The sequence below is a fragment of the Brassica napus genome (assembly GCF_020379485.1).
Source record: "Brassica napus cultivar Da-Ae chromosome C9 unlocalized genomic scaffold, Da-Ae chrC09_Random_45, whole genome shotgun sequence".
Taxonomy (NCBI): domain Eukaryota; kingdom Viridiplantae; phylum Streptophyta; class Magnoliopsida; order Brassicales; family Brassicaceae; genus Brassica; species Brassica napus.
The window spans coordinates 12,676-39,622 of NW_026014402.1; the positions used below are offsets into that span (position 1 = coordinate 12,676).

The window sequence follows — 26,947 nt, forward strand, 5'->3', positions numbered from 1 at the left end:
CTTAAAATAAAATAAAAAGTAACAAAACGGGTTGATTTTCTTCTACCATATAACACTCGTATTTTACCTAACGAAACTAAAAATATTAAATATTAAATTATGTAATAATTTCTGCTAAACCAATATGCAAGAAATTAAAGGTTAAAATTAATTCATTGCCGAAGTAAAAGAAAATAGTGAAATATGTTGACAGAAAAAGGGTAATTTTTTTTTCAGAATCTTGTTTAGGAAATTAAATTAAATTTCATTAGTAAGAAATTTGATATAGACTAATATAACAAGAACAATGAAGAAATGGTGTTGACTAATGACCAACATCATTAATTTAAGAAATGCTATTGACAAATGACTAAACTAATTAATAATAATTTATTGCATCTGTATATTTTCTTGACTGGAATTTATTGTTTTTTTGGTAATCAATTTATTTTTTCATTTAAGAAAAAGAGCTTCATATTCCTTTATTCTACTTCGAAATTTTCTTCAGTCAGATTTTTTGCGATACAGATTCATCCTTTGGTGTGAATGATCATGGCTGTCCCGGAAAATGCTGATCTGAAGGTGGACTCTTCTGATCAAAATCTAGACAACAACACTGCTTCATTAGCAGCTACGATGATGCCGCCATCTCCTGATGATCAGAACCCTGAATCCAACTCTTCTGTTGAGACACCAAACTCAACAAAGGGAAGTGAAGGGGCTCTCAAGAGTGAGATAAGTCATATAGATGTTAAGTTTTCTAAACTAAATCCGATGGCTAAGGAGTATGTTCCACAGCCCCTTGCTCCAACAATCCCTGTGTTTGTGGAGAATAGCTTATGGTTTACCAACAGTTTCGCAATGCAAGCTTTCTCTGCTGAGGACAATGACCTTTTCGATACAAGGGTATGTATTATGTATATCATTTTTTACATTATTCTCTGAGTTATGGTCTATATGTGCTGGATTTATTATGTTTCATGAAAATGTCTTGTCAATGTTTACATCTTGTGAATTATATAACATTTTTTGTTTATCATTTCTATTTCTTAGATTGATGAGAAATGTAATATGAAAATCATGATCTGTGTTTGCAATGCTGGATCTAGAATTAATTTAGAGGACCATAAATATTTAATTCGATGTTAATAAAAAAATTCTGATAATTTGGAGAACATGTGACCTATATATAATAGTTTTTAGAAAATAGGGGTCAAAGCGAATGTTTTATCCAGCTATACTTATAAGTTATAACCAACATGTGACCTATATATAATAGTTTTGTCCTTTTAATGCAGAGAATGAACTTTGGCCAATGGAAGCGAAGGATGAGCAAGAAAACAAGCCTGGCTCAGAAGGAAGAAGTAATCAGGAGAACTGTCCATGTCTTAGACATTGATCAACAGGTCTAAAATGAGAATTGTTATCTTCAAGAACCCAATTTCTCAGAAGGAAGTGTAATAAAACTAACAAAAGCCCTCTTTTGTCTTTTTGTAGGCTACTGAAGAGCAACTTGCTGGTCTCTTTCAATCATGTGGCCAGGTACTTGAGTAATGCGTCTTTTAGCCACTTTGTTTTGATATCATCTTCAAACCCAAGTCTCATACAGTTTCTTGTTCATTTTTGGGGTCTTAAGGTTGTTGATTGTCGTATATGCGGTGACAATAAATCTATTCTCCGTATTGCCTTCATTGAATTCACTGATGAAGGTACTTCTACTCTTAACTGTTTTATCACTTTAAAATGTTCTTCTTTTGTTTACTAATCAGTGAGGTAATGTCTCAGAGGGAGCTAGGTCTGCTGTAAGCCTATCAGGAACTCTGTTTGGTTATTATCCTATAAAGGTTCGTCTTTCAAAAACAGCTATTGCACCTGTGGACCCGAGTCTTCTTCCAAAGGTTAGTTAAGTTATATAATCATATCTCAACCAGTCTTAGGTTTGACTCTTCCTCTTATTATTCCTGAGATTGCATAATCTTGCTTTCAGTCTCAGGATGAGCGTGAGAAATGTGCAAAGACTGTTTACTGTACTAATATCGACAAGAAGGTAATCTTGATTTTCATTTTCCTAATCACTTTCCTCAGATGGAACTGGAAAATGAACCTTTTCTATTCATCATAATTAGTTTTCATTTTTATATTACATGCAGGTCACTCAGATGGAACTGGAAGATTTCTTTAAAACAGCATGTGGGGAGGTACATATTTGGTTATGGCTAGGCAGATTAGATTGTTTATACTTCGTACTATGTTGTGTTTTTAGATTTTACGTCATATTTATTTTCTTGTAGATTCAGCATGTGAGGCTTATTGGATACTGTCATCACCAAACCTTTATTGCTTTTGTTGAATTTAAGCGGGTGATTTTCTCTTGCCTTTTTTCTCCGTACATTAATTTTCATTATCACGTTAGTAACTGCATGAACTTGATTCAAAAGTTAAATCATTTTATGATACTAAATTTTCAAGTTGAACTTAATTAATTTGACAGACGTGTTAGTCTTTTGAATGCTGTACGGACTAGATATATATTATCGTCATAAATGTGATATACACACTGCAATAATGTGCATGGTCCACTATATGTTGAATTTTGGTTTGGCCTGATGAGGCAATTTTTAACCCTAATCACCTTTATGTAAAAATAATAAAGTGGTAAATGATTAATTTTGAATGTTTCAGGTGGAAAGTGCAGTTTCTGCTCTTAATTGCAGCGGTATTGTCTTGGGCGGTCTCCCTTTACGGTACGCGTTACAACAGTTTCACTATTCTTTTTAATTATACTGTGGCCTCTTGATTTTTCTCGTGTTTAGTTTTTCATCAATCTATTATAACCATATGCGGTTAGCTCGTTTAGTTTTGGAAGCAGAATGTTGCATGCTAGTTGTAGATATAAATAGTTTGGTGGATTTTGTAACATTTTCTCTTGTTAAGACGCCTCAGTTCTTAAGTTATTTTCTTTTGATTCAAGTGTAAGAATGTTGGTGTTCTTTAAGGTTAGCAAGACATAATAAACTCATCACTGTGAGATTAATATTTTGCTTTTCTTCTATATGTGTGAAGGGTAAGCCAGTCAAAAACACCAGTGAGGCTAGACCAACCTGATTTAAACTAATGTTAACTGCAAACCGATTCAAAGAGCTCATCAATTCAAAGGAGAGAAAGAGCTACAAATGTCATTTTAAAGATACTCAGAAGCGTTTTGTTCGTATAATTAACGATCCTTTTGTGACTTAACCTCCCAGACTTTCTTCTTCTTCCAAATTGCTGGGTTTATTTTTTTTATATATTGCATGGATCATTTTAAGACTCTTTTTGGGGAAATCTTTTATTTGCTCTATCTTTTGTCTGAATCTCCATGCATAGTCATCTGGTAAGCTTAGTCAGTGTTTTATTTGTTTTAAACTCTTGTCAAATTGTTTCATTAATCTTTCTTATTGTTTCTGTTAGATTTTAGGAGAGTCTTTGCTTTGTGAAAGAATATTTATTTTCTATGTTATTTAGGTTTGATCTGCTTTTTTTTTTTAGTTTATAATCATATCATTGTCTGAAAGAATCTAGTTAGCTTGCCAAGATATAGGCGACCGTCATGGTCAAACAAAACCATCTACTAAAAAGGCCCTATATCTTGATATACTATATACACAAAGCCTACAATTTGTTTTATAAATTAGGAAATCCTAAATACTTTATTCAATAGTTTAAAATCTAAAGTGTTGGTTGTGTTGTGATCATTTCAGACACTCTTTTCCACAATTATTTTGAACTTTACTTGTTAGGTTCTTTTGATGTGGTAATTTACAGATTCTATTCTTTTTCATCACAATAATATTTAAATTTAAATGCTATCTTTTGTGTAGGTAGCTTTCTGTATAGACCACAACCTTAATTAGACTCATTACATATGGAATTTCTCTAGTTGATATTTTTAGCATGTGTTTGTAACTAAAAGTATATATTATCCATCTATATGACCAAAGTTCTGTGACTTGCTTGTTTCTGATTGGGACGTTATTAGTTATCCAATAAAAATAGATATGTATTAGTAAAGAATTTATATATAGGTTTAAAGTGGACCATCATTTCCACTAAGATAAGTCTGGACATTGATGCAAACATGATAATACAACACACTATTAAATCCATGTTGAATCGAAAATGAATTTGACACATTGTTCTTCGTTTGTAATTTTTACTTTTCCTAAATAGTTGTCAACAATGCAAATAGGTTATTTCATATCCAAAAATAAATTCATTAATATTAAAATACTTAAAATTACGTAACTCCATGTTATTGACTCGCCAGAAAAGTTAAGCTAGAAATGTTTTAATGAATTTAGACAGTTTCCAATTCTTCATATCCAAATCTCGGAAAATCTCTCCAGAAATTTAACATTCCAACTTACATCCACTAAACAGTAATGTTGGTGACATACATAGAAGATTATTTATAATTTAATATTTAAGTGTCCTGTTAAGTAATTGAAATAACCTTTCGTCCATCAACTTCAAATTAATTTTAGACACATATTCTCCAAATATCTCATCATAAGGATAATTCACAAAATGTCTTAAATATCCAAGATAGTAACTCATCCAACCAAATCTACAAAATTCGAGCAATAGTAGGATATTAAATTTGGTAAGAATGCATTACATATTTATTCTTTATAAACTAAATGATAATACATACCGATTGGAAAAGTGTTCTCAACATATTTTGGAGAACTCGTTTGAATGGAAACCGATCAAACATTGGATCTTCAGTAAGTGTTAAACCATAAAAATAATTGACTGCGTTCGACTAAATTGATGGGAAAATTGTGGGGAGTATTCTTTCTCTATCCATCGCAAGGTCTAGCTTCAAATCGTCGGAATATTTTCCATTAATCTTCATCAAAAAGCTGAAATAGTGCTTGTCCAGTTAATGATGAGGAAGTATTAATTCAATTCTACAACCTTAATTTAAAGGGAAAGTAAACAAAATTTCTTTACAATAAACCAAAAAAATATTAAATAAATATTACATAGAACTTATATTTGGGTCAGCAAAAATAAGATGCTTCTCTTTTAGATTTAGCGGGATTGTTGTTTGCCATACTCTTAATACCTTTTCTCAAACACACACATTAGTTGATTTTTCAGTAAGCTCAGAAATTAGAGTGATAATGTTTGCCATGAAGTTAAGTTTGGCTTTCGATTTTCCTCTGATTTTTCTTAGACTAGTGAATTTTTTTTGGAGAATTATAAGATTTGATGTTTAGATTGTTCTTTTGAAATGTTTTAACTTTTCATCGGATATTAAAGAGACATCAAAGGATGTTATAAGGGAGTATCAATCTTCAGATCATTAGGCTAACATACTTAAATGGTGATAATCAATAAATTTAATAATTTGTTAGGGTTGTCTTTCAATAAAAATATATTTATTTATTAATTATAGTGTTGAATATAAAAAATAAATGCATAGTATATGTAATGTTAAAAAAATGATTTTTACAGAAAATGAAAACCAAATTTTTACTTAACTGTATCAATTTTTTTTTAAAAAAAAAATAATTTGCCTATAACGTATTCAGTTTTTTAATATCCTAAACGATAATATATATGATGTTTGGTTCAAAAAAATATTTTTTATATTAGCCTAAAACAATATTACATTTCCTAATATTTATATATGAAAATATATTAATTCATCTACCATCACTATTAAAATAATTTTATATTTTTACAATATTCAGCATCCAAAGTTTTCCATTACTTAATAATTATATTATTTACATAATAAAATATATGTCAAATTACTTTATTAACCTATTAATGTAATGTTCATGACTAATGCTCGTATGAATATGATGCTCTTAGTCAAATATAGTAAATGTGATCTATTATATATTATTATATAGTAAAAAAATATTTGATTTATGAATATCCAAGTTTTATAATTTTATTTGAACTATCTTAAAATATTTTATAAATTTACATAGTTATTAGTAAATCATATTTGAGACTCAAGTCCGGTTTTTTGGTATAAGATTATTAATAATTTTTAGTCAAATAGATGGTAAATTTTTTTATAAGCTCTTCCTAACTGCTTAATACCTTAAAATAAAATAAAAAGTAACAAAACGGGTTGATTTTCTTCTACCATATAACACTCGTATTTTACCTAACGAAACTAAAAATATTAAATATTAAATATTAAATTATGTAATAATTTCTTCTAAACCAATATGCAAGAAATTAAAGGTTAAAATTAATTCATTGCCGAAGTAAAAGAAAATAGTGAAATATGTTGACAGAAAAAGGTAATTTTTTTTCAGAATCTTGTTTAGGAATTAAATTAAATTTCATTAGTAAGAAAATTTGATATAGACTAATATAACAAGAACAATGAAGAAATGGTGTTGACTAATGACCAACATCATTAATAATTAAGAAATGCTATTGACAAATGACTAAACTAATTAATAATAATTTATTGCATCTGTATATTTTCTTGACTGGAATTTATTGTTTTTTTTTGGTAATCAATTTATTTTTTTCATTTAAGAAAAAGAGCTTCATATTCCCTTTATTCTACTTCGAAATTTTCTTCAGTCAGATTTTTTGCGATACAGATTCATCCTTTGGTGTGAATGATCATGGCTGTCCCGGAAAATGCTGATCTGAAGGTGGACTCTTCTGATCAAAATCTAGACAACAACACTGCTTCATTAGCAGCTACGATGATGCCGCCCCATCTCCTGATGATCAGAACCCTGAATCCAACTTTTCTGTTGAGACACCAAACTCAACAAAGGGAAGTGAAGGGGCTCTCAAGAGTGAGATAAGTCATATAGATGTTAAGTTTTCTAAACTAAATCCGATGGCTAAGGAGTATGTTCCACAGCCCCTTGCTCCAACAATCCCTGTGTTTGTGGAGAATAGCTTATGGTTTACCAACAGTTTCGCAATGCAAGCTTTCTCTGCTGAGGACAATGACCTTTTCGATACAAGGGTATGTATTATGTATATCATTTTTTACATTATTCTCTGAGTTATGGTCTATATGTGCTGGATTTATTATGTTTCATGATGAAATGTCTTGTCAATGTTTACATCTTGTGAATTATATAACATTTTTTTGTTTATCATTTCTTAGATTGATGAGAAATGTAATATGAAAATCATGATCTGTGTTTGCAATGCTGGATCTAGAATTAATTTAGAGGACCATAAATATTTAATTCAATGTTAATAAAAAAATTCTGATAATTTGGAGAACATGTGACCTATATATATAGTTTTTAGAAAATAGGGGTCAAAGCGAATGTTTTATCCAGCTATACTTATAAGTTATAACAAATGTGACCTATATATAATAGTTTTGTCCTTTTAATGCAGAGAATGAACTTTGGCCAATGGAAGCGAAGGATGAGCAAGAAAACAAGCCTGGCTCAGAAGGAAGAAGTAATCAGGAGAACTGTCCATGTCTTAGACATTGATCAACAGGTCTAAAATGAGAATTGTTATCTTCAAGAACCCAATTTCTCAGAAGGAAGTGTAATAAAACTAACAAAAGCCCTCTTTTGTCTTTTTGTAGGCTACTGAAGAGCAACTTGCTGGTCTCTTTCAATCATGTGGCCAGGTACTTGAGTAATGCGTCTTTTAGCCACTTTTTTTTGATATCATCTTCAAACCCAAGTCTCATACAGTTTCTTGTTCATTTTTGGGTCTTAAGGTTGTTGATTGTCGTATATGCGGTGACAATAAATCTATTCTCCGTATTGCCTTCATTGAATTCACTGATGAAGGTACTTCTACTCTTAACTGTTTTATCACTTTAAAATGTTCTTCTTTTGTTTACTAATCAGTGAGGTAATGTCTCAGAGGGAGCTAGGTCTGCTGTAAGCCTATCAGGAACTCTGTTTGGTTCTTATCCTATAAAGGTTCGTCTTTCAAAAACAGCTATTGCACCTGTGGACCCGAGTCTTCTTCCAAAGGTTAGTTAAGTTATATAATCATATCTCAACCAGTCTTAGGTTTGACTCTTCCTCTTATTATTCCTGAGATTGCATAATCTTGCTTTCAGTCTCAGGATGAGCGTGAGAAATGTGCAAAGACTGTTTACTGTACTAATATCGACAAGAAGGTAATCTTGATTTTCATTTTCCTAATCACTTTCCTCAGATGGAACTGGAAAATGAACCTTTTCTATTCATCATAATTAGTTTTCATTTTTATATTACATGCAGGTCACTCAGATGGAACTGGAAGATTTCTTTAAAACAGCATGTGGGGAGGTACATATTTGGTTATGGCTAGGCAGATTAGATTGTTTATACTTCGTACTATGTTGTGTTTTTGGATTTTACGTCATATTTATTTTCTTGTAGATTCAGCATGTGAGGCTTATTGGATACTGTCATCACCAAACCTTTATTGCTTTTGTTGAATTTAAGCGGGTGATTTTCTCTTGCCTTTTTCTCCGTACATTAATTTTCATTATCACGTTAGTAACTGCATGAACTTGATTCAAAAGTTAAATCATTTTATGATACTAAAATTTTCAAGTTGAACTTAATTAATTTGACAGACGTGTTAGTCTTTTGAATGCTGTACGGACTAGATATATATTATCGTCATAAATGTGATATACACACTGCAATAATGTGCATGGTCCACTATATATGTTGAATTTTGGTTTGGCCTGATGAGGCAATTTTTAACCCTAATCACCTTTATGTAAAATAATAAAGTGGTAAATGATTAATTTTGAATGTTTCAGGTGGAAAGTGCAGTTTCTGCTCTTAATTGCAGCGGTATTGTCTTGGGCGGTCTCCCTTTACGGTACGCGTTACAACAGTTTCACTATTCTTTTAATTATACTGTGGCCTCTTGATTTTTCTCGTGTTTAGTTTTTCATCAATCTATTATAACCATATGCGGTTAGCTCGTTTAGTTTTGGAAGCAGAATGTTGCATGCTAGTTGTAGATATAAATAGTTTGGTGGATTTTGTAACATTTTCTCTTGTTAAGACGCCTCAGTTCTTAAGTTATTTCTTTTGATTCAAGTGTAAGAATGTTGGTGTTCTTTAAGGTTAGCAAGACATAATAAACTCATCACTGTGAGATTAATATTTTGCTTTTCTTCTATATGTGTGAAGGGTAAGCCAGTCAAAACACCAGTGAGGCTAGACCAACCTGATTTAAACTAATGTTAACTGCAAACCGATTCAAAGAGCTCATCAATTCAAAGGAGAGAAAGAGCTACAAATGTCATTTTAAAGATACTCAGAAGCGTTTTATGTTCGTATAATTAACGATCCTTTTGTGACTTAACTCCCAGACTTTCTCTTCTTCTTCCAATTGCTGGGTTTATTTTTTTTATATATTGCATGGATCATTTTAAGACTCTTTTTGGGGAATCTTTTATTTTGCTCTATCTTTTGTCTGAATCTCCATGCATAGTCATCTGTAAGCTTAGTCAGTGTTTTATTTGTTTCTACAATTGTTTAATCTCTTTCATTGTTTTTTTTTCATTAATCTTTCTTTCTTGTTTCTGTATATTGTTAGATTTTAGGAGAGTCTTTGCTTTGTGAAAGAATATTTATTTTCTATGTTATTTAGGTTTGATCTGCTTTTTTTTTAGTTTATAATCATATCATTGTCTGAAATCTAGTTAGCTTGCCAAGATATAGGCGACCGTCATGGTCAAACAAACCATCTACTAAAAAGGCCCTATATCTTGATATACTATATACACAAAGCCTACAATTTGTTTTATAAATTAGGAAATCCTAAATACTTTATTCAATAGTTTAAAAATCTAAAGTGTTGGTTGGTGTTGTGATCATTTCAGACACTCTTTTCCACAATTATTTTGAACTTTACTTGTTAGGTTCTTTTGATGTGGTAATTTACAGATTCTATTCTTTTTCATCACAATAATATTTAAATTTAAATGCTATCTTTTGTGTAGGTAGCTTTCTGTATAGACCACAACCTTAATTAGACTCATTACATATGGAATTTCTCTAGTTGATATTTTTAGCATGTGTTTGTAACTAAAAGTATATATTATCCATCTATATGACCAAAGTTCTGTGACTTGCTTGTTTCTGATTGGGACGTTATTAGTTATCCATGTTAAAAATAGATATGTATTAGTAAAGAATTTATATATAGGGTTTAAAGTGGACCATCATTTCCACTAAGATAAGTCTGGACATTGATGCAAACATGATAATACAACACTATTAAATCCATGTTGAATCGAAAATGAATTTGACACATTGTTCTTCGTTTGTAATTTTTACTTTTCCTAAATAGTTGTCAACAATGCAAATAGGTTATTTCATATCCAAAAATAAATTCATTAATATTAAAATACTTAAAATTACGTAACTCCATGTTATTGACTCGCCAGAAAAGTTAAGCTAGAAATGTTTTAATGAATTTAGACAGTTTCCAATTCTTCATATCCAAATCTCGGAAAATCTCTCCAGAAATTTAACATTCCAACTTACATCCACTAAACAGTAATGTTGGTGACATACATAGAAGATTATTTATAATTTAATATTTAAGTGTCCTGTTAAGTAATTGAAATAACCTTTCGTCCATCAACTTCAAATTAATTTTAGACACATATTCTCCAAATCTCATCATAAGGATAATTCACAAATGTCTTAAATATCCAAAGATAGTAACTCATCCAACAAATCTACAAAATTCGAGCAATAGTAGGATATTAAATTTGGTAAGAATGCATTACATATTTATTCTTTATAAACTAAATGATAATACATACCGATTGGAAAAGTGTTCTCAACATATTTTGGAGAACTCGTTTGAATGGAAACCGATCAAACATTGGATCTTCAGTAAGTGTTAAACCATAAAAATAATTGACTGCGTTCGACTAAATTGATGGGAAAATTGTGGGGAGTATTCTTTCTCTATCCATCGCAAGGTCTAGCTTCAAATCGTCGGAATATTTTCCATTAATCTTCATCAAAAAGCTGAAATAGTGCTTGTCCAGTTAATGATGAGGAAGTATTAATTCAATTCTACAACCTTAATTTAAAGGGAAAGTAAAAAAAATTTCTTTACAATAAACCAAAAAAAATATTAAATAAATATTACATAGAACTTATATTTGGGTCAGCAAAAATAAGATGCTTCTCTTTTAGATTTAGCGGGATTGTTGTTTGCCATACTCTTAATACCTTTTCTCAAACACACACATTAGTTGATTTTTCAGTAAGCTCAGAAATTAGAGTGATAATGTTTGCCATGAAGTTAAGTTTGGCTTTCGATTTTCCTCTGATTTTTCTTAGACTAGTGAATTTTTTTGGAGAATTATAAGATTTGATGTTTAGATTGTTCTTTTGAAATGTTTTAACTTTCATCGGATATTAAAGAGACATCAAAGGATGTTATAAGTGAGTATCAATCTTCAGATCATTAGGCTAACATACTTAAATGGTGATAATCAATAAATTAATAATTTGTTAGGGTTGTCTTTCAATAAAAATATATTTATTTATTAATTATAGTGTTGAATATAAAAATAAATGCATAGTATATGTAATGTTAAAAAAATGATTTTTACATAAAATGAAAACCAAATCTTACTTAACTGTATCAATTTTTTTTTAAAAAAAAATAATTTGCCTATAACATATTCAGTTTTTTAATATCCTAAACGATAATATATATGATGTTTGGTTCAAAAAAATATTTTTTATATTGGCCTAAAACAATATTACATTTCCTAATATTTATATATGAAAATATATTAATTCATCTACCATCACTATTAAAATAATTTATATTTTTACAATATTCAGCATCCAAAGTTTTCCATTACTTAATAATTATATTATTTACATAATAAAATATATGTCAAATTACTTTATTAACCTATTAATGTAATGTTCATGACTAATGCTCGTATGAATATGATGCTCTTAGTCAAATATAGTAAATGTGATCTATTATATATCATTATATAGTAAAAAAATATTTGATTTATGAATATCCAAGTTTTATAATTTTATTTGAACTATCTTAAAATATTTTATAAATTTACGTAGTTATTAGTAAATCATATTTGAGACTCAAGTCCGGTTTTTTGGTATAAGATTATTAATAATTTTTAGTCAAATAGATGGTAAATTTTTTTATAAGCTCTTCCTAACTGCTTAATACCTTAAAATAAAATAAAAAGTTACAAAACGGGTTGATTTTCTTCTACCATATAACACTCGTATTTTACCTAACGAAACTAAAAATATTAAATATTAAATTATGTAATAATTTCTTCTAAACCAATATGCAAGAAATTAAAGGTTAAAATTAATTCATTGCCGAAGTAAAAGAAAATAGTGAAATATGTTGACAGAAAAAGGGTAATTTTTTTTCAGAATCTTGTTTAGGAAATTAAATTAAATTTCATTAGTAAGAAAATTTGATATAGACTATATAACAAGAACAATGAAGAAATGGTGTTGACTAATGACCAACATCATTAATAATTAAGAAATGCTATTGACAAATGACTAAACTAATTAATAATAATTTATTGCATCTGTATATTTTCTTGACTGGAATTTATTGTTTTTTTTGGTAATCAATTTATTTTTTTCATTTAAGAAAAAGAGCTTCATATTCCTTTATTCTACTTCGAAATTTTCTTCTTCAGTCAGATTTTTTGCGATACAGATTCATCCTTTGGTGTGAATGATCATGGCTGTCCCGGAAAATGCTGATCTGAAGGTGGACTCTTCTGATCAAAATCTAGACAACAACACTGCTTCATTAGCAGCTACGATGATGCCGCCATCTCCTGATGATCAGAACCCTGAATCCAACTTTTCTGTTGAGACACCAAACTCAACAAAGGGAAGTGAAGGGGCTCTCAAGAGTGAGATAAGTCATATAGATGTTAAGTTTTCTAAACTAAATCCGATGGCTAAGGAGTATGTTCCACAGCCCCTTGCTCCAACAATCCCTGTGTTTGTGGAGAATAGCTTATGGTTTACCAACAGTTTCGCAATGCAAGCTTTCTCTGCTGAGGACAATGACCTTTTCGATACAAGGGTATGTATTATGTATATCATTTTTTACATTATTCTCTGAGTTATGGTCTATATGTGCTGGATTTATTATGTTTCATGAAAATGTCTTGTCAATGTTTACATCTTGTGAATTATATAACATTTTTTTGTTATCATTTCTTAGATTGATGAGAAATGTAATATGAAAATCATGATCTGTGTTTGCAATGCTGGATCTAGAATTAATTTAGAGGACCATAAATATTTAATTCAATGTTAATAAAAAATTCTGATAATTTGGAGAACATGTGACCTACATATAATAGTTTTTAGAAAATAGGGGTCAAAGCGAATGTTTTATCCAGCTATACTTATAAGTTATAACCAACATGTGACCTATATATAATAGTTTTGTCCTTTTAATGCAGAGAATGAACTTTGGCCAATGGAAGCGAAGGATGAGCAAGAAAACAAGCCTGGCTCAGAAGGAAGAAGTAATCAGGAGAACTGTCCATGTCTTAGACATTGATCAACAGGTCTAAAATGAGAATTGTTATCTTCAAGAACCCAATTTCTCAGAAGGAAGTGTAATAAAACTAACAAAAGCCCTCTTTTGTCTTTTTGTAGGCTACTGAAGAGCAACTTGCTGGTCTCTTTCAATCATGTGGCCAGGTACTTGAGTAATGCGTCTTTTAGCCACTTTTTTTTTGATATCATCTTCAAACCCAAGTCTCATACAGTTTCTTGTTCATTTTTGGGGTCTTAAGGTTGTTGATTGTCGTATATGCGGTGACAATAAATCTATTCTCCGTATTGCCTTCATTGAATTCACTGATGAAGGTACTTCTACTCTTAACTGTTTTATCACTTTAAAATGTTCTTCTTTTGTTTACTAATCAGTGAGGTAATGTCTCAGAGGGAGCTAGGTCTGCTGTAAGCCTATCAGGAACTCTGTTTGGTTCTTATCCTATAAAGGTTCGTCTTTCAAAAACAGCTATTGCACCTGTGGACCCGAGTCTTCTTCCAAAGGTAGTTAAGTTATATAATCATATCTCAACCAGTCTTAGGTTTGACTCTTCCTCTTATTATTCCTGAGATTGCATAATCTTGCTTTCAGTCTCAGGATGAGCGTGAGAAATGTGCAAAGACTGTTTACTGTACTAATATCGACAAGAAGGTAATCTTGATTTTCATTTTCCTAATCACTTTCCTCAGATGGAACTGGAAAATGAACCTTTTCTATTCATCATAATTAGTTTTCATTTTTATATTACATGCAGGTCACTCAGATGGAACTGGAAGATTTCTTTAAAACAGCATGTGGGGAGGTACATATTTGGTTATGGCTAGGCAGATTAGATTGTTTATACTTCGTACTATGTTGTGTTTTTGGATTTTACGTCATATTTATTTTCTTGTAGATTCAGCATGTGAGGCTTATTGGATACTGTCATCACCAAACCTTTATTGCTTTTGTTGAATTTAAGCGGGTGATTTTCTCTTGCCTTTTTCTCCGTACATTAATTTTCATTATCACGTTAGTAACTGCATGAACTTGATTCAAAAGTTAAATCATTTTATGATACTAAAATTTTCAAGTTGAACTTAATTAATTTGACAGACGTGTTAGTCTTTTGAATGCTGTACGGACTAGATATATATTATCGTCATAAATGTGATATACACACTGCAATAATGTGCATGGTCCACTATATATGTTGAATTTTGGTTTGGCCTGATGAGGCAATTTTTAACCCTAATCACCTTTATGTAAAAATAATAAAGTGGTAAATGATTAATTTTGAATGTTTCAGGTGGAAAGTGCAGTTTCTGCTCTTAATTGCAGCGGTATTGTCTTGGGCGGTCTCCCTTTACGGTACGCGTTACAACAGTTTCACTATTCTTTTTAATTATACTGTGGCCTCTTGATTTTTCTCGTTTTTAGTTTTTCATCAATCTATTATAACCATATGCGGTTAGCTCGTTTAGTTTTGGAAGCAGAATGTTGCATGCTAGTTGTAGATATAAATAGTTTGGTGGATTTTGTAACATTTTCTCTTGTTAAGACGCCTCAGTTCTTAAGTTATTTTCTTTTGATTCAAGTGTAAGAATGTTGGTGTTCTTTAAGGTTAGCAAGACATAATAAACTCATCACTGTGAGATTAATATTTTGCTTTTCTTCTATATGTGTGAAGGGTAAGCCAGTCAAAACACCAGTGAGGCTAGACCAACCTGATTTAAACTAATGTTAACTGCAAACCGATTCAAAGAGCTCATCAATTCAAAGGAGAGAAAGAGCTACAAATGTCATTTTAAAGATACTCAGAAGCGTTTTATGTTCGTATAATTAACGATCCTTTTGTGACTTAACCTCCCAGACTTTCTTCTTCTTCCAAATTGCTGGGTTTTTTTTTTTATATATTGCATGGATCATTTTAAGACTCTTTTGGGGAAATCTTTTATTTTGCTCTATCTTTTGTCTGAATCTCCATGCATAGTCATCTGGTAAGCTTAGTCAGTGTTTTATTTGTTTTAAACTCTTGTCAAATTGTTTCATTAATCTTTCTTATTGTTTCTGTTAGATTTTAGGAGAGTCTTTGCTTTGTGAAAGAATATTTATTTTCTATGTTATTTAGGTTTGATCTGCTTTTTTTTTAGTTTATAATCATATCATTGTCTGAAAGAATCTAGTTAGCTTGCCAAGATATAGGCGACCGTCATGGTCAAACAAAACCATCTACTAAAAAGGCCCTATATCTTGATATACTATATACACAAAGCCTACAATTTGTTTTATAAATTAGGAAATCCTAAATACTTTATTCAATAGTTTAAAAATCTAAAGTGTTGGTTGGTGTTGTGATCATTTCAGACACTCTTTTCCACAATTATTTTGAACTTTACTTGTTAGGTTCTTTTGATGTGGTAATTTACAGATTCTATTCTTTTTCATCACAATAATATTTAAATTTAAATGCTATCTTTTGTGTAGGTAGCTTTCTGTATAGACCACAACCTTAATTAGACTCATTACATATGGAATTTCTCTAGTTGATATTTTTAGCATGTGTTTGTAACTAAAAGTATATATTATCCATCTATATGACCAAAGTTCTGTGACTTGCTTGTTTCTGATTGGGACGTTATTAGTTATCCAATGTTAAAAATAGATATGTATTAGTAAAGAATTTATATATAGGGTTTAAAGTGGACCATCATTTCCACTAAGATAAGTCTGGACATTGATGCAAACATGATAATACAACACTATTAAATCCATGTTGAATCGAAAATGAATTTGACACATTGTTCTTCGTTTGTAATTTTTACTTTTCCTAAATAGTTGTCAACAATGCAAATAGGTTATTCATATCCAAAAATAAATTCATTAATATTAAAATACTTAAAATTACGTAACTCCATGTTATTGACTCGCCAGAAAAGTTAAGCTAGAAATGTTTAATGAATTTAGACAGTTTCCAATTCTTCATATCCAAATCTCGGAAAATCTCTCCAGAAATTTAACATTCCAACTTACATCCACTAAACAGTAATGTTGGTGACATACATAGAAGATTATTTATAATTTAATATTTAAGTGTCCTGTTAAGTAATTGAAATAACCTTTCGTCCATCAACTTCAAATTAATTTTAGACACATATTCTCCAAATATCTCATCATAAGGATAATTCACAAAATGTCTTAAATATCCAAAGATAGTAACTCATCCAACCAAATCTACAAAATTCGAGCAATAGTAGGATATTAAATTTGGTAAGAATGCATTACATATTTATTCTTTATAAACTAAATGATAATACATACCGATTGGAAAAGTGTTCTCAACATATTTTGGAGAACTCGTTTGAATGGAAACCGATCAAACATTGGATCTTCAGTAAGTGTTAAACCATAAAAATAATTGACTGCGTTCGACTAAATTGATGGGAAAATTGTGGGGAGTATTCTTTCTCGATCCATCGCAAGGTCTAGCTTCAAATCGTCGGAATATTTTCCATTAATCTTCATCAAAAAGCTGAAATAGTGCTTGTCCAGTTAATGATGAGGAAGTATTAATTCAATTCTACAACCTTAATTTAAAGGGAAAGTAAACAAAAATTTCTTTACAATAAACCAAAAAAAAATATTAAATAAATATTACATAGAACTTATATTTGGGTCAGCAAAAATAAGATGCTTCTCTTTTAGATTTAGCGGGATTGTTGTTTGCCATACTCTTAATACCTTTCTCAAACACACACATTAGTTGATTTTTCAGTAAGCTCAGAAATTAGAGTGATAATGTTTGCCATGAAGTTAAGTTTGGCTTTCGATTTTCCTCTGATTTTTCTTAGACTAGTGAATTTTTTTTGGAGAATTATAAGATTTTTGTTTAGATTGTTCTTTTGAAATGTTTTAACTTTTCATCGGATATTAAAGAGACATCAAAGGATGTTATAAGTGAGTATCAATCTTCAGATCATTAGGCTAACATACTTAAATGGTGATAATCAATAAATTTAATAATTTGTTAGGGTTGTCTTTCAATAAAAATATATATTTATTAATTATAGTGTTGAATATAAAAATAAATGCATAGTATATGTAATGTTAAAAAAATGATTTTTACATAAAATGAAAACCAAATTTACTTAACTGTATCAATTTTTTAAAAAATAATTTGCCTATAACATATTCAGTTTTTTAATATCCTAAACGATAATATATATGATGTTTGGTTCAAAAAATATTTTTTATTAGCCTAAAACAATATTACATTCCTAATATTTATATATGAAAATATATTAATTCATCTACCATCACTATTAAAATAATTTTATATTTTTACAATATTCAGCATCCAAAGTTTTCCATTACTTAATAATTATATTATTTACATAATAAAATATATGTCAAATTACTTTATTAACCTATTAATGTAATGTTCATGACTAATGCTCGTATGAATATGATGCTCTTAGTCAAATATAGTAAATGTGATCTATTATATATTATTATATAGTAAAAAAAATATTTGATTTATGAATATCCAAGTTTTATAATTTTATTTGAACTATCTTAAAATATTTTATAAATTTACGTAGTTATTAGTAAATCATATTTGAGACTCAAGTCCGGTTTTTTGGTATAAGATTATTAATAATTTTTAGTCAAATAGATGGTAAATTTTTTTATAAGCTCTTCCTAACTGCTTAATACCTTAAAATAAAATAAAAAGTTACAAAACGGGTTGATTTTCTTCTACCATATAACACTCGTATTTTACCTAACGAAACTAAAAATATTAAATATTAAATTATGTAATAATTTCTTCTAAACCAATATGCAAGAAATTAAAGGTTAAAATTAATTCATTGCCGAAGTAAAAGAAAATAGTGAAATATGTTGACAGAAAAAGGGTATTTTTTTTCAGAATCTTGTTTAGGAAATTAAATTAAATTTCATTAGTAAGAAAATTTGATATAGACTAATATAACAAGAACAATGAAGAAATGGTGTTGACTAATGACCAACATCATTAATAATTAAGAAATGCTATTGACAAATGACTAAACTAATTAATAATAATTTATTGCATCTGTATATTTTCTTGACTGGAATTTATTGTTTTTTTTGGTAATCAATTTATTTTTTTCATTTAAGAAAAAGAGCTTCATATTCCCTTTATTCTACTTCGAAATTTTCTTCAGTCAGATTTTTTGCGATACAGATTCATCCTTTGGTGTGAATGATCATGGCTGTCCCGGAAAATGCTGATCTGAAGGTGGACTCTTCTGATCAAAATCTAGACAACAACACTGCTTCATTAGCAGCTACGATGATGCCGCCATCTCCTGATGATCAGAACCCTGAATCCAACTTTTCTGTTGAGACACCAAACTCAACAAAGGGAAGTGAAGGGGCTCTCAAGAGTGAGATAAGTCATATAGATGTTAAGTTTTCTAAACTAAATCCGATGGCTAAGGAGTATGTTCCACAGCCCCTTGCTCCAACAATCCCTGTGTTTGTGGAGAATAGCTTATGGTTTACCAACAGTTTCGCAATGCAAGCTTTCTCTGCTGAGGACAATGACCTTTTCGATACAAGGGTATGTATTATGTATATCATTTTTTACATTATTCTCTGAGTTATGGTCTATATGTGCTGGATTTATTATGTTTCATGAAAATGTCTTGTCAATGTTTACATCTTGTGAATTATATAACATTTTTTTGTTTATCATTTCTTAGATTGATGAGAAATGTAATATGAAAATCATGATCTGTGTTTGCAATGCTGGATCTAGAATTAATTTAGAGGACCATAAATATTTAATTCAATGTTAATAAAAAAATTCTGATAATTTGGAGAACATGTGACCTATATATAATAGTTTTTAGAAAATAGGGGTCAAAGCGAATGTTTTATCCAGCTATACTTATAAGTTATAACCAACATGTGACCTATATATAATAGTTTTGTCCTTTTAATGCAGAGAATGAACTTTGGCCAATGGAAGCGAAGGATGAGCAAGAAAACAAGCCTGGCTCAGAAGGAAGAAGTAATCAGGAGAACTGTCCATGTCTTAGACATTGATCAACAGGTCTAAAATGAATTGTTATCTTCAAGAACCCAATTTCTCAGAAGGAAGTGTAATAAAACTAACAAAAGCCCTCTTTTGTCTTTTTGTAGGCTACTGAAGAGCAACTTGCTGGTCTCTTTCAATCATGTGGCCAGGTACTTGAGTAATGCGTCTTTTAGCCACTTTTTTTTGATATCATCTTCAAACCCAAGTCTCATACAGTTTCTTGTTCATTTTTGGGGTCTTAAGGTTGTTGATTGTCGTATATGCGGTGACAATAAATCTATTCTCCGTATTGCCTTCATTGAATTCACTGATGAAGGTACTTCTACTCTTAACTGTTTTATCACTTTAAAATGTTCTTCTTTTGTTTACTAATCAGTGAGGTAATGTCTCAGAGGGAGCTAGGTCTGCTGTAAGCCTATCAGGAACTCTGTTTGGTTCTTATCCTATAAAGGTTCGTCTTTCAAAAACAGCTATTGCACCTGTGGACCCGAGTCTTCTTCCAAAGGTTAGTTAAGTTATATAATCATATCTCAACCAGTCTTAGGTTTGACTCTTCCTCTTATTATTCCTGAGATTGCATAATCTTGCTTTCAGTCTCAGGATGAGCGTGAGAAATGTGCAAAGACTGTTTACTGTACTAATATCGACAAGAAGGTAATCTTGATTTTCATTTTCCTAATCACTTTCCTCAGATGGAACTGGAAAATGAACCTTTTCTATTCATCATAATTAGTTTTCATTTTTATATTACATGCAGGTCACTCAGATGGAACTGGAAGATTTCTTTAAAACAGCATGTGGGGAGGTACATATTTGGTTATGGCTAGGCAGATTAGATTGTTTATACTTCGTACTATGTTGTGTTTTTGGATTTTACGTCATATTTATTTTCTTGTAGATTCAGCATGTGAGGCTTATTGGATACTGTCATCACCAAACTTTATTGCTTTTGTTGAATTTAAGCGGGTGATTTTCTCTTGCCTTTTTTCCGTACATTAATTTTCATTATCACGTTAGTAACTGCATGAACTTGATTCAAAAGTTAAATCATTTTATGATACTAAAATTTTCAAGTTGAACTTAATTAATTTGACAGACGTGTTAGTCTTTTGAATGCTGTACGGACTAGATATATATTATCGTCATAAATGTGATATACACACTGCAATAATGTGCATGGTCCACTATATATGTGAATTTTGGTTTGGCCTGATGAGGCAATTTTTAACCCTAATCACCTTTATGTAAAAATAATAAAGTGGTAAATGATTAATTTTGAATGTTTCAGGTGGAAAGTGCAGTTTCTGCTCTTAATTGCAGCGGTATTGTCTTGGGCGGTCTCCCTTTACGGTACGCGTTACAACAGTTTCACTATTCTTTTAAATACTGTGGCCTCTTGATTTTTCTCGTGTTTAGTTTTTCATCAATCTATTATAACCATATGCGGTTAGCTCGTTTAGTTTTGGAAGCAGAATGTTGCATGCTAGTTGTAGATATAAATAGTTTGGTGGATTTTGTAACATTTTCTCTTGTTAAGACGCCTCAGTTCTTAAGTTATTTTCTTTTGATTCAAGTGTAAGAATGTTGGTGTTCTTTAAGGTTAGCAAGACATAATAAACTCATCACTGTGAGATTAATATTTTGCTTTTCTTCTATATGTGTGAAGGGTAAGCCAGTCAAAAACACCAGTGAGGCTAGACCAACCTGATTTAAACTAATGTTAACTGCAAACCGATTCAAAGAGCTCATCAATTCAAAGGAGAGAAAGAGCTACAAATGTCATTTTAAAGATACTCAGAAGCGTTTTATGTTCGTATAATTAACGATCCTTTTGTGACTTAACCTCCCAGACTTTCTTCTTCTTCCAAATTGCTGGGTTTTTTTTTTTTATATATTGCATGGATCATTTTAAGACTCTTTTTGGGGAAATCTTTTATTTTGCTCTATCTTTTGTCTGAATCTCCATGCATAGTCATCTGGTAAGCTTAGTCAGTGTTTTATTTGTTTTAAACTCTTGTCAAATTGTTTCATTAATCTTTCTTATTGTTTCTGTTAGATTTTAGGAGAGTCTTTGCTTTGTGAAAGAATATTTATTTTCTATGTTATTTAGGTTTGATCTGCTTTTTTTTTAGTTTATAATCATATCATTGTCTGAAAGAATCTAGTTAGCTTGCCAAGATATAGGCGACCGTCATGGTCAAACAAACCATCTACTAAAAAGGCCCTATATCTTGATATACTATATACACAAAGCCTACAATTTGTTTTATAAATTAGGAAATCCTAAATACTTTATTCAATAGTTTAAAAATCTAAAGTGTTGGTTGGTGTTGTGATCATTTCAGACTCTTTTCCACAATTATTTTGAACTTTACTTGTTAGGTTCTTTTGATGTGGTAATTTACAGATTCTATTCTTTTTCATCACAATAATATTTAAATTTAAATGCTATCTTTTGTGTAGGTAGCTTTCTGTATAGACCACAACCTTAATTAGACTCATTACATGGAATTTCTCTAGTTGATATTTTTAGCATGTGTTTGTAACTAAAAGTATATATTATCCATCTATATGACCAAAGTTCTGTGACTTGCTTGTTTCTGATTGGGACGTTATTAGTTATCCAATGTTAAAAATAGATATGTATTAGTAAAGAATTTATATATAGGGTTTAAAGTGGACCATCATTTCCACTAAGATAAGTCTGGACATTGATGCAAACATGATAATACAACACTATTAAATCCATGTTGAATCGAAAATGAATTTGACACATTGTTCTTCGTTTGTAATTTTTACTTTTCCTAAATAGTTGTCAACAATGCAAATAGGTTATTTCATATCCAAAAATAAATTCATTAATATTAAAATACTTAAAATTACGTAACTCCATGTTATTGACTCGCCAGAAAAGTTAAGCTAGAAATTTTTAATGAATTTAGACAGTTTCCAATTCTTCATATCCAAATCTCGGAAAATCTCTCCAGAAATTTAACATTCCAACTTACATCCACTAAACAGTAATGTTGGTGACATACATAGAAGATTATTTATAATTTAATATTTAAGTGTCCTGTTAAGTAATTGAAATAACCTTTCGTCCATCAACTTCAAATTAATTTTAGACACATATTCTCCAAATATCTCATCATAAGGATAATTCACAAAATGTCTTAAATATCCAAAGATAGTAACTCATCCAACCAAATCTACAAAATTCGAGCAATAGTAGGATATTAAATTTGGTAAGAATGCATTACATATTATTCTTTATAAACTAAATGATAATACATACCGATTGGAAAAGTGTTCTCAACATATTTTGGAGAACTCGTTTGAATGGAAACCGATCAAACATTGGATCTTCAGTAAGTGTTAACCATAAAAATAATTGACTGCGTTCGACTAAATTGATGGGAAAATTGTGGGGAGTATTCTTTCTCGATCCATCGCAAGGTCTAGCTTCAAATCGTCGGAATATTTTCCATTAATCTTCATCAAAAAGCTGAAATAGTGCTTGTCCAGTTAATGATGAGGAAGTATTAATTCAATTCTACAACCTTAATTTAAAGGGAAAGTAAACAAAATTTCTTTACAATAAACCAAAAAAAATATTAAATAAATATTACATAGAACTTATATTTGGGTCAGCAAAAATAAGATGCTTCTCTTTTAGATTTAGCGGGATTGTTGTTTGCCATACTCTTAATACCTTTTCTCAAACACACACATTAGTTGATTTTTCAGTAAGCTCAGAAATTAGAGTGATAATGTTTGCCATGAAGTTAAGTTTGGCTTTCGATTTTCCTCTGATTTTTCTTAGACTAGTGAATTTTTTTTGGAGAATTATAAGATTTGATGTTTAGATTGTTCTTTTGAAATGTTTTAACTTTTCATCGGATATTAAAGAGACATCAAAGGATGTTATAAGTGAGTATCAATCTTCAGATCATTAGGCTAACATACTTAAATGGTGATAATCAATAAATTTAATAATTTGTTAGGGTTGTCTTTCAATAAAATATATTTATTTATTAATTATAGTGTTGAATATAAAATAAATGCATAGTATATGTAATGTTAAAAAAATGATTTTTACATAAAATGAAAACCAAATCTTACTTAACTGTATCAATTTTTTAAAAAAAATAATTTGCCTATAACATATTCAGTTTTTTAATATCCTAAACGATAATATATATGATGTTTGGTTCAAAAAAATATTTTTATATTGGCCTAAAACAATATTACATTTCCTAATATTTATATATGAAAATATATTAATTCATCTACCATCACTATTAAAATAATTTTATATTTTTACAATATTCAGCATCCAAAGTTTTCCATTACTTAATAATTATATTATTTACATAATAAAATATATGTCAAATTACTTTATTAACCTATTAATGTAATGTTCATGACTAATGCTCGTATGAATATGATGCTCTTAGTCAAATATAGTAAAGTGATCTATTATATATTATTATATTTAAAAAAAATAAAAATTTGATTTATGAATATCCAAGTTTTATAATTTTATTTGAACTATCTTAAATATTTTATAAATTTACGTAGTTATTAGTAAATCATATTTGAGACTCAAGTCCGGTTTTTGGTATAAGATTATTAATAATTTTTAGTCAAATAGATGGTAATTTTTTTATAAGCTCTTCCTAACTGCTTAATACCTTAAAATAAAATAAAAAGTTACAAAACGGGTTGATTTTCTTCTACCATATAACACTCGTATTTTACCTAACGAAACTAAAATATTAAATATTAAATTATGTAATAATTTCTTCTAAACCAATATGCAAGAAATTAAAGGTTAAAATTAATTCATTGCCGAAGTAAAGAAAATAGTGAAATATGTTGACAGAAAAAGGGTAATTTTTTTTCAGAATCTTGTTTAGGAAATTAAATTAAATTTCATTAGTAAGAAAATTTGATATAGACTAATATAACAAGAACAATGAAGAAATGGTGTTGACTAATGACCAACATCATTAATAATTAAGAAATGCTATTGACAAATGACTAAACTAATTAATAATAATTTATTGCATCTGTATATTTTCTTGACTGGAATTTATTGTTTTTTTTGGTAATCAATTTATTTTTTTCATTTAAGAAAAAGAGCTTCATATTCCCTTTATTCTACTTCGAAATTTTCTTCAGTCAGATTTTTTGCGATACAGATTCATCCTTTGGTGTGAATGATCATGGCTGTCCCGGAAAATGCTGATCTGAAGGTGGACTCTTCTGATCAAAATCTAGACAACAACACTGCTTCATTAGCAGCTACGATGATGCCGCCATCTCCTGATGATCAGAACCCTGAATCCAACTTTTCTGTTGAGACACCAAACTCAACAAGGGAAGTGAAGGGGCTCTCAAGAGTGAGATAAGTCATATAGTTTGTTTTTCTAAACTAAATCCGATGGCTAAGGAGTATGTTCCACAGCCCTTGCTCCAACAATCCCTGTGTTTGTGGAGAATAGCTTATGGTTTACCAACAGTTTCGCAATGCAAGCTTTCTCTGCTGAGGACAATGACCTTTTCGATACAAGGGTATGTATTATGTATATCATTTTTTACATTATTCTCTGAGTTATGGTCTATATGTGCTGGATTTATTATGTTTCATGAAAATGTCTTGTCAATGTTTACATCTTGTGAATTATATAACATTTTTTTGTTTATCATTTCTTAGATTGATGAGAAATGTAATATGAAATCATGATCTGTGTTTGCAATGCTGGATCTAGAATTAATTTAGAGGACCATAAATATTTAATTCAATGTTAATAAAAAAATTCTGATAATTTGGAGAACATGTGACCTATATATAATAGTTTTTAGAAATAGGGGTCAAAGCGAATGTTTTATCCAGCTATACTTATAAGTTATAACCAACATGTGACCTATATATAATAGTTTTGTCCTTTTATGCAGAGAATGAACTTTGGCCAATGGAAGCGAAGGATGAGCAAGAAACAAGCCTGGCTCAGAAGGAAGGTAATCAGAGAACTGTCCATGTCTTAGACATTGATCAACAGGTCTAAAATGAGAATTGTTATCTTCAAGAACCAATTTCTCAGAAGGAAGTGTAATAAACTAACAAAAGCCCTCTTTTGTCTTTTTGTAGGCTACTGAAGAGCAACTTGCTGGTCTCTTTCAATCATGTGGCCAGGTACTTGAGTAATGCGTCTTTTAGCCACTTTTTTTTGATATCATCTTCAAACCCAAGTCTCATACAGTTTTTGTTCATTTTTGGGTCTTAAGGTTGTTGATTGTCGTATATGCGGTGACAATAAATCTATTCTCCGTATTGCCTTCATTGAATTCACTGATGAAGGTACTTCTACTCTTAACTGTTTTATCATCACTTTAAATGTTCTTCTTTTGTTTACTAATCAGTGAGGTAATGTCTCAGGGAGCTAGGTCTGCTGTAAGCCTATCAGGAACTCTGTTTGGTTCTTATCCTATAAAGGTTCGTCTTTCAAAAACAGCTATTGCACCTTGTGACCCGAGTCTTCTTCCAAAGGTTAGTTAAGTTATATAATCATATCTCAACCAGTCTTAGGTTTGACTCTTCCTCTTATTATTCCTGAGATTGCATAATCTTGCTTTCAGTCTCAGGATGAGCGTGAGAAATGTGCAAAGACTGTTTACTGTACTAATATCGACAAGAAGGTAATCTTGATTTTCATTTTCCTAATCACTTTCCTCAGATGGAACTGAAAATGAACCTTTTCTATTCATCATAATTAGTTTTCATTTTTATATTACATGCAGGTCACTCAGATGGAACTGGAAGATTTCTTTTTAAAACGCATGTGGGGAGGTACATATTTGGTTATGGCTAGGCAGATTAGATTGTTTATACTTCGTACTATGTTGTGTTTTTGGATTTTACGTCATATTTATTTTCTTGTAGATTCAGCATGTGAGGCTTATTGGATACTGTCATCACAAACCTTTATTGCTTTTGTTGAATTTCAGCGGGTGATTTTCTCTTGCCTTTTTTCTCCGTACATTAATTTTCATATCACGTTAGTAACTGCATGAACTTGATTCAAAGTTAAATCATTTTATGATACTAAAATTTTCAAGTTGAACTTAATTAATTTGACAGACGTGTTAGTCTTTTGAATGCTGTACCGGACTAGATATATATTATCGTCATAAATGTGATATACACACTGCAAATAATGTGCATGTCCACTATATATTTGAATTTTGTTTGGGCCTGATGAGGCTTTTTAACCCTAATCACTTTATGTAAAAATAATAAAGTGGTAATGATTAATTTTGAATGTTTCA

The 26,947-nt window shown here is 30.1% G+C and overlaps 2 protein-coding genes and 3 pseudogenes across 2 annotated transcripts; all 5 read left to right on the plus strand.

Moving 5' to 3' along the window:
* The first annotated feature begins 525 nt into the window (after positions 1 to 525).
* On the plus strand, positions 526 to 3,094 carry LOC125595109 (polyadenylate-binding protein-interacting protein 13-like). The gene is made up of 10 exons (XM_048771046.1): positions 526 to 885; positions 1,278 to 1,385; positions 1,477 to 1,521; positions 1,616 to 1,688; positions 1,765 to 1,877; positions 1,967 to 2,026; positions 2,130 to 2,177; positions 2,271 to 2,339; positions 2,662 to 2,723; positions 3,043 to 3,094. The coding sequence occupies exons 1-10, from the start codon at positions 526 to 528 to the stop codon at positions 3,092 to 3,094; spliced, it is 990 nt and encodes a 329-aa protein (XP_048627003.1).
* Positions 3,095 to 6,617: 3,523 nt separating this feature from the next.
* Positions 6,618 to 9,179, plus strand: LOC125595112 (annotated as a pseudogene).
* Positions 9,180 to 12,708: 3,529 nt separating this feature from the next.
* Positions 12,709 to 15,271, plus strand: LOC125595111 (polyadenylate-binding protein-interacting protein 13-like). The gene is made up of 10 exons (XM_048771047.1): positions 12,709 to 13,068; positions 13,454 to 13,561; positions 13,653 to 13,697; positions 13,793 to 13,865; positions 13,942 to 14,054; positions 14,143 to 14,202; positions 14,306 to 14,353; positions 14,447 to 14,515; positions 14,840 to 14,905; positions 15,221 to 15,271. The coding sequence occupies exons 1-10, from the start codon at positions 12,709 to 12,711 to the stop codon at positions 15,269 to 15,271; spliced, it is 993 nt and encodes a 330-aa protein (XP_048627004.1).
* A 3,109-nt stretch (positions 15,272 to 18,380) lies between these two features.
* On the plus strand, positions 18,381 to 21,333 carry LOC125595110 (annotated as a pseudogene).
* Positions 21,334 to 24,658: 3,325 nt separating this feature from the next.
* On the plus strand, positions 24,659 to 26,633 carry LOC125595108 (annotated as a pseudogene).
* The last annotated feature ends 314 nt before the right edge of the window (positions 26,634 to 26,947 follow it).

What these genes read in the sequence shown, in the direction of transcription:
- LOC125595109 (XM_048771046.1), top strand. Translation starts at nt 526, where the DNA reads ATGATCATGGCTGTCCCGGAAAATGCTGATCTGAAGGTGGACTCTTCT. An exon ending in ATGACCTTTTCGATACAAGG is followed by an intron (nt 886 to 1,277) that starts GTATGTATTATG and finishes CTTTTAATGCAG; the next exon opens with AGAATGAACTTTGGCCAATG. An exon ending in ACCCGAGTCTTCTTCCAAAG is followed by an intron (nt 1,878 to 1,966) that starts GTTAGTTAAGTT and finishes TCTTGCTTTCAG; the next exon opens with TCTCAGGATGAGCGTGAGAA.
- LOC125595111 (XM_048771047.1), top strand. Translation starts at nt 12,709, where the DNA reads ATGATCATGGCTGTCCCGGAAAATGCTGATCTGAAGGTGGACTCTTCT. An exon ending in TCTTAGACATTGATCAACAG is followed by an intron (nt 13,562 to 13,652) that starts GTCTAAAATGAG and finishes GTCTTTTTGTAG; the next exon opens with GCTACTGAAGAGCAACTTGC. An exon ending in ACCCGAGTCTTCTTCCAAAG is followed by an intron (nt 14,055 to 14,142) that starts GTAGTTAAGTTA and finishes TCTTGCTTTCAG; the next exon opens with TCTCAGGATGAGCGTGAGAA.